The following is an 11,696-nucleotide window of genomic DNA, read 5'->3' as shown; positions in this document are numbered from 1 at the left end:
TACAGGTGACCTGTAAGAGTTCTCTTTGGTTTGTTTTATGGACACTGAGCCACAGGACTTGTGTGTGGTCAAAAACTTTTACCATTTGCCCAGGAATGGACCATGGACATTGATGCTGGACCTATCATCATAGGACCATTTTTGAGCTCTTGGTTTTTGTACATTTTTCCCTTTTTCAAATATTGTACAATTATTGTTGTTTATATGTTATATATGTTGTTTTTCATGTTTCTTGTTCAGCCCAGGAGTGTAGACTTTCACTAGGGGGGAATGTGGCGCCCCCAGGGGGTATGGCCGCCACAGTGGCTTTGCCTTCCTCCAGGGGAGGGTAAATGCCTGGCTTGGAAGCAGTGATGGGTCTCTCCAGCAGTTAACCTAATGCATGCAACACAGTTCCACTACGGGCCAGCAGGGGGAACTCTGAACCAGGATTCTGGAGAGGAGTGTCCTCTGAGGGTCAGGAGGAAGAAGGGTCAGATAGTCTGCAGAGGGTGAAGTGTGCAGACGGGAGGTGTGAAGCTGAGAGGTTGAGCTGCAGAAGGCGAGCTCCCTCAGCTTGAGAGCGCACAGAACTGGAGCCTGGTCTCCACGGTGGTACGGATACTGACGATCCTACCACAGATACCAGAGGAGTAGAAGGCTGTAAATGCCCTGCTCTCACCAAAGACTTGGGACACAACAGCAAATGAATAGAGAGCCAGGACTCAGGAGAGGAGTCCCCGAGAGAGGCTACAGCTGTCTGTCATAAAAGTAAAGTACTAGGAACATCTGAAGAGAGGCATTTCAGAGTAACTAAGTACTGGAGTGCTTCACACTACAAAGCACTAGGAAGGAGACTGCAGAGCCCTTCTGATGAGAGAGAATCCAGATCTGCTTCCACGCTAACCTGCTCCAATACCAACTGTAATCAGGACTCTGGACTGCATATACTCAGTAAAGGTACAGAAACTGCAACCGCTGTGTCTTGTCTGTTCCCTACACTTTCGGCACTGCTACATCCCCGTGCCAGCTATATCTACACTGCCCTGGGACTACAGCTTCACCTGTGGGGAGCTTTACCATCTAAGCTGCACATACCATTAGTCCCAGAGGATCTGTATGCAGCGTTGGCCTAACACCATATTTGCCAAACACCACGGGTGGCGTCACGAACTATTCTACCATTAACTACATCTCCCCATTGCTTGGGCACCCAGGGCCACTGACCGGGTCACCGCTGCTGTGACACATCCCCCTGACACCGGCCCAGTACCGAGCACCCCACAGCCCTGGGAGGGCGACCCACATGATTAATAGCTATTGTAAATTCTACAATACCATACAGCAGAGGGGCTTTATATAAGTCAACCCCTTATATGCCAGGTTCCACACCAGCTCCACCTCCACCGTCCCACCGCCCACTCTTGGAAAAAAATCACCACATCCTCACCGATCAGATATTAACTGTTCCCATCAAACATCAGATCACACATATAACCAGCAGCTTTTGTTCTGGCCAAAATAATTTTTAAGCTGATACCACGACACGAGACTCTTTCGGCCGGGCCCTACTCTACTCTAAGCTATTAAAAATAAATATATATTTATGTATTTTTCTTTAAGGGAATGAGTCACATACATTTACATTTTTTTTAAGCAACCATTAATACCACATACAAGGGACAAATATCGTCACACCATGACCAGACCACATATTACCAACACATAGTTGTAGAGTCGTGGACCGGGCTGGGGGGTGGTCCCTCTGTATACCTCGCAGTGACGTACAGACACAAGATAGAGGCAAGTTTCGGGTGCAACAGGTCCAAGTTTATTTTCCACCGTCCGACTGACGGCCCTCACAGCACACCGCAATATCTCTTTCTCACGGCCCTCCGTATTAGGGCCGCTTCACACACCGTACTTTACACCAGGGACGTATTTATATGTACCGCCCCCTTTTTCACTCTGTGACGATCCTGTCAGCTCAGTCACTGTGGCCGCATTAGGCCCGTACACCATCAGCACTTTACTGGTCAGTTTCGTCATTCCAAATACGGTGTCCTACACCCAGAGCCTCACCTATACTCAGGTTCTTCCTGTCAGGACCACCCCCCTGACTTCCTTTCACCTCAGTCCCCCTAGTTTGGTTTTCCTCACAGTGCACAAACTGTCGTAGTCCTCCTGTCACTGGAGCTCCACCTGGGGACTGGAACTTTCTGGAACCCTCCTGTCAAATTTATATCATTCCTGGTTCCCTGTAACTCCGCCACCCATGACCAACGCTTTCCTAAGCCCTAAGCTGATGTCAAGTCCTTTGCTCACACTCCTCCCTGCCCTCTAATGGTCAACCCAAGGTACTGCACGTCCACTAAACTTTCTCAGCTGTTTCCCCACTGTAGTAACTGACACCTATCTAAACTGTGCAAACCTTCCTTTCTCTGTTCTGACACGTCTGTCCGTCCGTCAGGTCACCTTCCCTACATAGTCACCGAATAATACCACATACAAGGAACAAATAACGCCGCACCATGTCTAGACCACATATTACCACCACATAGTGACTGAATAATACCACATACAAGGAACAAATAGAGCCACACCATGACCAGACCACATATTACCACCAGATAGTGACTGAATACTACAATCCTGATCATTAATTAAAAAAAAAACACAATACTAAGTTCAATTGTAAACAGGAACTCTGTATTTACTGTCAGTGTACAGGTAACACACTGACTCACCAGTGATGTCTCTAGCTGAAGTCCTTCATCTTTGCTTTTCTTTTTCAACCAACACAGACTGCCATCACTTCTTCCAGCCAGGACTTGTCTCTGCATAAAATAACACAGTTACTTAGAGCACCACTTCCAGAGCACATTCCCCACTTTTTCCCTTTATTCTACACTACACATCTGAATACAGATATGAACCCACCATTAATACATAATTGGTTATTATACAACCCACCATTCCAAATATAAATTATAATCCACCACTGTGCACCCACTAACTATGAATGCCACATTCCCTATTTAATATATAACTTAATTAGCACCTGTACTCTTTCCCCCAATTCATTACCAGGCACTTCAACCTCAACGCCCCCCACTATGTACCTCCCGCTCTAACCCTAACCCCAATTCATTATATTTACATGCCCCTCCCGCCTCAATTCATTGTCATGTCTTTCTCTCCCACCCTCTATTCATTATCAACTGCTCTACCCCACATTCAATACATCACTTACTCCCCCACACTCAAAATTCTTTATTTGTTCTCCAGATAGATCATTTGCTCTCCCCAGCCCCCACCTTCAATTCATCATTTGCTCTCCTCATCCCCCCACCTTCAATTAAATTGCTGTGCCCCATCACTCACACTGAATTTATCATTTGCAGTCCCCCCACTTTAATTTGAAGTTCTCTTACTTCATCCGTTGCAGTTCCCTATCACCCCTCACTTCATCTGCAGTGCCCCTTCATCATTTGCAGCCCCCTATCCCCTTTCCATTTCATCGTGTGCAGTCCCCCTTACCCCCCACTTCATCATGTGCAGTCACCCTTACCCACCACTTCATCATGTGCAGCCCCACTCCCCCATCATCATGTGCAGTCACTCTTACCCCCACATCATGTGCAGTCCCCTTTACCCCCCAATTCATCATGTGCATTCCCCCTTACCCCAATTCATCCTGTGCAATCCCCCTTACCCCCCACTTCATCCTGTGCAGTCCCCTCACCCCCCACTTCATCATGTGCAGTCCCCCTTCATCATGTGCAATCCCCCTTACCCCATCAAGTGCAGCTGCCCTCCATCATGTACAGCCCCACTCAACCCACTTCATCGTGTGCAGCCCCAATCCATCATGTGCAGCCCCATTCACCCCCCTCCTTCATGTACAGCCCCATTCACCATCCTTCATCATGTGCAGCCCCACTCCCCCCACTCTATCATGTACGGCCCCACTCCCCTTTCATCATGTGCAGCCCCACTCCCCCACTCCATCATGTACCGCCCCATTCCCCCCACTCCATCATGTACAGCCCCATTCCCCCTTCATCATGTGCAGACCCACTCACCCCACTCCATCATGTACAGCCTCACTTCTCCCATTCCATCATGTACAGCCCCAATCCATCATGTGCAGCCCCACTCCCCCACTCCATCATGTGCAGCCCCACTCCCCCACTCCATCATGTGCAGCCCCACTCACTCCCCTCCATCATGTACAACCCCATTCACTACCCTCCATCTTGTGCAGCTCCCACACCCCCTCCATCATGTACAGCCCCACTCACCCCCCTCCATCATGTACAGACCCGTTCACCCCCTTCATCATGTGCAGCCCCCGCACCCCCTCCATCATGTGCAGCCCCATTCACCCCTCTCCATCATGTACAACCCCATTCACCCCTTCATCATGTACAGCCCCCGCCCGCACCCCCCTCCATCATGTGCAGCCCCATTCACCCCCCTCCATCATGTACAGCCCCATTCACCCCCTCCATCATGTGCTGCCCCCTCACCCACTAAAATCCTTTTACAAAAAAAAAGTGTCCCATACTTACCTCACAGCCGCTCCTCAGCAACGCCTCTCTGCATTCAGCATCCAGGTACGTGTCGGCGTTTGCGTGATGACATCATCACGCATGCCTGACACCTGACCCGGAAGTAGAGAGGAAGCAGGAGCTGCGCAGCCGTCAAGGTGACGGCCGTGCACAGCTCCCAGCTTGATACACTGTGATGTGGGCGACTGTGTCTGCTGCCAGCCATGTCACAGTTCAGAGGGTACAGCCGCACACGCTGACGTCGGCCCTGAGTGGCAGTACTGGATCGCGGCTCTGAATCTCCCCAGTTCGGGGAACTGGATGCTTTTTTAACAAGCGGTTCCATCGAACTTGGGAGAACTGGCCGAATCCCACCCCTTTAGTGGGTCATAGAGCATAAATGGAAAGATTCTCTCACAAGTGGGGCTCAGACGTGGCAGACAGGCTGATCATGAGCACCTCTGTTCCTTTTTGAGATGGGCCTCTGCAGAGGGAGAGAGGAGGACCCCACATCACTGACCAACCATAAGAGCTTACACTCTACAGGCGAGAGAGAGGACCTCACTAATTATAAGAGCTTACACTCTACAGAAGAGAGAGACTTACCCAATGATTCTAAAGGTGTGAAGCAACTGTGTTGTACAAACTGTTCTCCATTGAGAACCGCTGATCTATGATGGATGTGAGGCAGGTAGGGGTCTCTGTGTATTCTTCCTAGGATGCGCACGAAGACGTATGGAAGCCAGGAGAGTGCATTGTAGTCACAGGCATAGCAATGCGGACTAAAAATAAATGTTAGTATTGGGCATGCTAGTGTCCAAGGCAGATTTAGGGAAAACCTGCTCTGGGTTTGTATTTTGAAATAGACTTCTGGATGGTAGTAATGCAGTCCATTTCCTTCCAGGCTGAGTTTTCCTTGGGGCTGTAGGCCACAGATCCATGTTAAAGTCCCTGCAGGAAAGGGTTTGGGTGTGTCAGGTCCTGTGTCAGGGCCAGTGTCAGTCTGGTGTTTGAAGTAGTACAGAACAGTCGGCTCTGCAGCGCTTCACCTGTGTGAGGCAACACAGGCCAGCATAGCCAAACAGCGAGGAGAGCTGAGACGCCTGGCACCCACAGCTTACACAGCGGTGCAGACGTCCATGGCAACTGGTCTCAGAGGTGGATGTCTTGTGCCCAGCGATGAACCAGAGGTAGACTGTCCTGTGCCCGAAGGAGAACAAGCTTGTTTAGTGACTGTAAACTGAAGGATATTGTGTAGTGTGGAAAGTTGTGAGTAGGGAGACATTAACACAGCGGTGCAGTCATCAGCCGGTCATGAAGGTGGACCGGCGTGTTTAGTGACTGTGTAATCCAGAGGATATGTGCCTGGCTGCGATCCGGAGGATACTGCATACTACGTGGTGCTGTGAACTGAACATTAATGCAATGCACTTGTGTGAATTGGACATTAATGCTGTGAAGTAACCGCATTAAACAGACTTTGTGTTGGAACTTTGTTGGGTTACTGCCTCCTCACTGCATAAGTGTGCTACAGCTGCTCTACATGGCCCAGGTAATGACCATCACTGTAGATGTTATGATAATCCACTAGATGTTACAGCTGCAGGGCACTAGAGGAAGCCTGTGCGAAAATGTAAAATGATGTTTGCCTGCTCTTTGGTGCTTCAGCAGTGTGGAAAATGGTGCCTGACAAGTTTTCTTTGATTTGTGAACCGTGAACCCAATCTCAAAATGTTCAAACTCACATGAAACTGCAAATTTCACAAAATATGACTCAAACTCCTTCCTCTAATGATGGATCTGTTCATCTCCAGACTATAGGCACAAAGTTGCACAACTCTGGGGCATGTATTCAGTTTATAATGTGAAACATATTTCCTAAATGTGATGTAAACAACATAATCTATTCATTATACATTTTGGTTTGTTTATTATGTTCTTCTTTGGAATATTTTATGTACAGAAGAACAAGGTGCACATAATTACGCTACAGGAGAGAGAGAGAGAGGACCCCACTTACCATAAGAGCTTTCATTCTACATGAGAGAGAAAGGACCCCACTGACCATAAGAGCTTACACTCTACAGGAGAGAAAGGACCCCACTGACCATAAGAGCTTACACTCTACGAGAGAGAGAGAGAAGACCTCACTGACCATAAGAGCTTACACTCTACAGGAGAGAGAGGACCCCACTGACCATAAGAGCTTACACTCTACAGAAGATAGAGAGGACCACGCTGACCATAAGAGCTTACACTCTACATGAGAGAGAGGACCACACTTACCACAAGAGCTTACATGCTATAGTAGAGAGAGAAGACCTCACTGACCATAAGAGCTTACACGCTACAGGAGAGAGAGGAGCCTGCTGACCATAAGAGCTTACACTCTACAGGAGAGAGAGGACCCCACTGACCATAAGAGCTTACACTCTATAGGAGCGAGAGGACACCTCTGACCATAAGAGATTACACTCTACAGGAGAGAGGACCCCGCTGACCATAAGAGCTTACACTCTACAGAAGAGAGAGGACCCCGCTGGCCATAAGAGCTTACACTCTACAGGAGAGAGAGGACCCCACTCACATAAGAGCTTACACTCTTCAGGAGAGAGGACACTGCTGACCATAATAGCTTACACTCTATAGAAGAGAGAAACTTACCCATTGATTCTAGAGATGTGAGCAACTCTGTCGTTCAAACTATTCTCCACGGAGAACCGCTGATCTGTGATGGCCTAGGTGCTGACCATCACTGTAGATGGTATGATAATCCTCTATAGATGTCACAGCTGCAGGGCACTAGGGGAAGCCTGTGTGACGACGTAAAATGATGTTTGCCTTCTATTTGGTGCTCCAGTACTGTGGAAACTATTTTCTTTGTTTTGTGAACCCTGAATCAAATCTCAAAATGTTCAAACTCACATGAAACTGCAAATTTCGCAAAATATGGCTCAAACGCTTTCCTCCATGGATGGATCTGTTCATCTATAGACTATAGGCACAAGTCGCACAAGTCTGGGGCATGTATTCAGTGGATCATGTGAAACATATTTCCTACTTATGTTCTTCTTTGGAATATTTTATTTACAGAGCAATAAGTGCACACAATAAATATCCATGAATCCTATGATAGCAAACCATACACGTGTAGAATTATAAGAGTGCAAGTCAAGGGATAAAAGATGAGCACGTTTGTCGTATAAAAATGTTTGCTAAATTTATTGACATAAATAGTGCACGATGATTTGTTTTAGAAGCAAGCAGACAGCAAGTTTACAAAGGATTTGTAAAACAAACATCCCTTTAATAATAATAATAATAATAATAATAATAATAATAATAATAATAATTGTTATTATTATTATTATTATATGTGATATTATTATTATCATTATTATTAATAATTTTCCACACTTTGGATGGAACATAAAAAACACTCACATGATGTTATTATTTACATAGACGACATCGGTTCAACAACAGTTTACACATAAGTTAAAATCGTCATATAAAAAGGTATAATTTACAGCAGAGATGGCTTTGATGTTGCTATTAATATGAAATCATAGTTAATGCTTTTGATTAGATACACTTACAGATATGATTGAGGCATAGAAGTGTGCAAAAGATTCAACTGAAGCAACTTTGTATTGACGTATGCCGTGTGATTAGAGAAAAAGAGAACACAAGATACAGATATACATGGATTTGATGTTATTCCTTTAGTGCCAGGGTCAGACGACAGTGTAAAAAATCGTTCCGAGTGGCATCCAGAAAAGTGGGACAATTTTTTTCTCACTTGTCATCCCTGTACAATCCGTTATTTACAGCAGCAGCAATTAATCATTCATTTCCTATGTTACAGGATTTCAATGTATCTGTGAAAATCGGATGTTGTTCTGTGTCTTAGTATTGCATCCGATTATTTTTCTCTCGCGGATGAGTCTCATCCGAGTTTCGGAGGAAAATCGTGCATGCTGTGATTTTTTTTCACATGCAGATTCAGTCAGTGAAAAAAACCCACAGAATAACATTGGTCCGATTGCGATCTGTTTTTTAACCGCTCAGACCGAAAATATGGTCACGTGCACGAGCCCTTTCTCTGTTCTATTGCAGTTTAATAAATCTTACATTCCGTAATTACTCTAAACACCCCACATTATATAACAGAAATGGCTGCGACAGTCAAAGGAAGAGTAAAAATGACTTAGGATCAGGATTGTGAGCATTTAAAAAATAAAAATACACACTTTTTTTTGCATTTTTGCTTCAAACTGATAAGCACAAAATGAAAAAAAAAACATTTTGAAGGGTATTTTTTGCTCTTTGTGATTATTTTGTAAAGAAGCTCAATATGTAATATCATCAGAGGTTTAGCAGCTGCTTGCATGAATAGTATCACTACATAGCAGATGGTCCATGTTTGTTATGCGTAATAGACGGGAAGATTTTCAGTAGACATCATCCTAGGTTACTCAGATGAGACTAATTCTACTAATAATGTCTTCATTTCATTGTTTCCTTTTTTGGGCTGTTTTGAATGAAAGTCCTCATGTATAGTTCATGATACATTACAGTATCTACCGGGCCGATGGGAGCGCTGTCTCTTCTTCATTCACTTATACGTAACCGGTAAGGCTATAGCCGCTGTTCTCCTTCTTAGTAGTCTGTGTTCCACTGGCAGCTTTTTGTCCTTTATCTGCCATCAGAGCTTTGCTCTGATATCTACTGTAGAAATTTGGGTCTGAATCCTTAGGTGGACAAGAGGCACAGAGAATTGAACCACCTAATACAGAAAATATTGAAGAGACGATGCCAAGATAGAGAGCGGATCCAAGCTCATATCTCTGGGCATCAGGAAGCAACGGGTTATAGAAGTCTTGGAGGATAGCATGCAAGTTCCAGCATATAGGCACCAGACAAATAATGCCACCCAAAATAAAGACAGCTCCACCAGCCACTGCCAGCTTATCCTTACCAGGGTTGCCTTGGTTGAAAATTGTACATTTCATGCCAAAAACTGTGAAAAGGGTTGCTATTGAAGACAGTACGCAAGATGTGATCATCAGAGCCTGGGCAGCTTGCGTTTCTTGTGGCAGTCCCAGCATGGAATTGTATATATCACATTGGGTGATGCCAGTGCTAAAGATTGCACATTCCATCCACAACCCTTTACTAAAGCCAACAGCAGTCACAATACTGGCACCAATATACGAACTAACCTTCCAGTCGGGTAGTAATGTAGCAATGATTGTGCCGATCAGACCCAAGACTGCCATGAAGTAGCCCATCATCTGCAGTCCAATCGAAGCCATGTTCTTCTATACTCTTCTTGGTATTACTAGCAGTCAAGATACTTTTTCTTAGCTTATTGCTAATAAGTGGATCTCTTTGGGTTGATCTTTTTTCTGGACGAACATCCTATTCAGTGCAAGCTGACTTCATGTATGGTGTATTTTTTTTTTATGCCAGGAACTTTATTCCTCCTTTCATGCTCAGTATAATTACAAGGCTGTGAGTTGCTTCCAGCTGTGTGGATTTGATGTCACGTTGAGTCCAGTTTAGATTAAAAGTGAGAAGGTGAGTACAGAATGAAAGGAGGAGGATGAGGAAAAGCGGGAGTTGGCCAGGGGGTTAAATATTCACCAACACCAATTGATTTACAAAATGCTCCTTGACCGTGTTATCTGTGGAACATAAAAATCAAACAGACCCTTGCCAGAGAGCTGTGATCTCCTGCCAGAGTTACAAAGACACCTACTTGTGTTGTGCAAACCTACTCCACCTTGCCATATTGCCCATACAGTATCGCATTGTGACAAGCTATCTTCTCAATGAATGACACCACTCGATGGCTTGACATCCTCTTATCTATTTACGAGAACTACAGTAGTATGTTGTGCTATCAAATCAAGCTGTATCAAGCAGCTATTGATGGTGGTATTATTATTAATGATAATAACAGAACAGACTAATTTATATGGTAAGTAAACATTGGAGGAGTTCTATAGAGTTGAGCAAATTTTTCAAAATTCGGTTCAGATTGCGATCACCAGCGAGAATTGTTTATGCCATAGTCGCCAAACACAGCTGAAGGTCAATGGAGTCAATGAGAGTAGAAATAAGCTAATATTTTCGGAACCAATCATCAAACATATATTTGGAACGAACTGGGTACCAATATGGCACAAATATGACAAGTTCAGATTTGACGACCGTTTCTGAACATATTCTTTCAACTCTAAGTTCTAATAAAGATTTACTAAACGTTGGGGGAAAATGCAAAACATACCAGAATCCTGATACAAATTGCACCAAACAATGTTCACATAAAGGCTGATTCAACAAAAATGGCATTTTTAAGAGATGTGCCCTACAGTTAGACATGCTAAATTCAATAAGAGATGCATTTCATCACATCCGGAGCACCCACAGACTTTGAACGTCCATGCAGTTTGCATTATGCTCTGCAGTAATGATCTACAATATCACTGCATAGTTCATCAGTTGCTTTTATTTTCCAACTGTCTTTGAGATGGCACAGATAGTTTATTATTACCATTTTTGCCTTCTTGATGGCTGTATATATAACGCCAAACAAGCGCTGTGTATATTGTAATATTTAGCGCTATTGGTGCTTCATCCTCCACACCCAGTGGTCATGAGATATAGGGTTATTAGGAAACCCAAACAGCTCTGCTATCATTTCCACTATAACTGGGGCTAGTATAGTAACCCCAGTTACAGGGGAAATCAGATTAAAGAATAAAAAAGTATTTAAATGTTGAAATGCTCACCAAAAGTTTTTTATATCCTCATGTACAATATGTGAAATAAAAAATGAATCTCTATATTTAAAAATCAATGTGTGTGTGTGTATCACCAGCCAATCATGAAGCATCTTTCATTTCACCAGAGCTGTACAAAAGAAGCTAAGCTGTGATTGGTTTCTATGACCAACAGTTTTCCTTGCAACCAATGACTAAGCTTCTCTCATTTCACCAGAGCTGGTTAAAAGTAGCTGAGCTGTGATTGGTTGCTATGCGCAAGTTTTCCCACTTGACAACACCTCAGCAGACACTGACATGGTGGGAGAAATATAGCATCTTTGGGAACATAAGCTCCCAGCCATCGTCTGTCCCCCAGAAAGGAGCAGTGAGC

At 44.6% G+C, this 11,696-nt stretch overlaps 1 protein-coding gene across 1 annotated transcript; it reads right to left on the bottom strand.

Annotated features, from left to right (window-relative positions):
- Positions 1-7,647: 7,647 nt before the first annotated feature.
- Positions 7,648-10,112, bottom strand: CLDN2 (claudin 2). Its single transcript, XM_073573071.1, has one exon. The coding sequence runs from the start codon at positions 9,848-9,850 to the stop codon at positions 9,155-9,157; it is 696 nt and encodes a 231-aa protein (XP_073429172.1). The 5' UTR covers positions 9,851-10,112; the 3' UTR covers positions 7,648-9,154.
- Positions 10,113-11,696: the final 1,584 nt, after the last annotated feature.

This window comes from Dendrobates tinctorius, unplaced genomic scaffold, assembly GCF_039654945.1.
Source record: "Dendrobates tinctorius isolate UK_male_01 unplaced genomic scaffold, ASM3965494v1 ptg000034l, whole genome shotgun sequence".
NCBI classification, from domain to species: Eukaryota; Metazoa; Chordata; class Amphibia; order Anura; family Dendrobatidae; genus Dendrobates; species Dendrobates tinctorius.
The sequence above is the reverse complement of the archived record's forward strand: the minus strand, read 5'-3'. Positions and strand labels throughout refer to the sequence as shown.

Coding starts and splice junctions, on each gene's coding strand:
- CLDN2 (XM_073573071.1), bottom strand. CDS start 9,850: ATGGCTTCGATTGGACTGCAGATGATGGGCTACTTCATGGCAGTCTTG.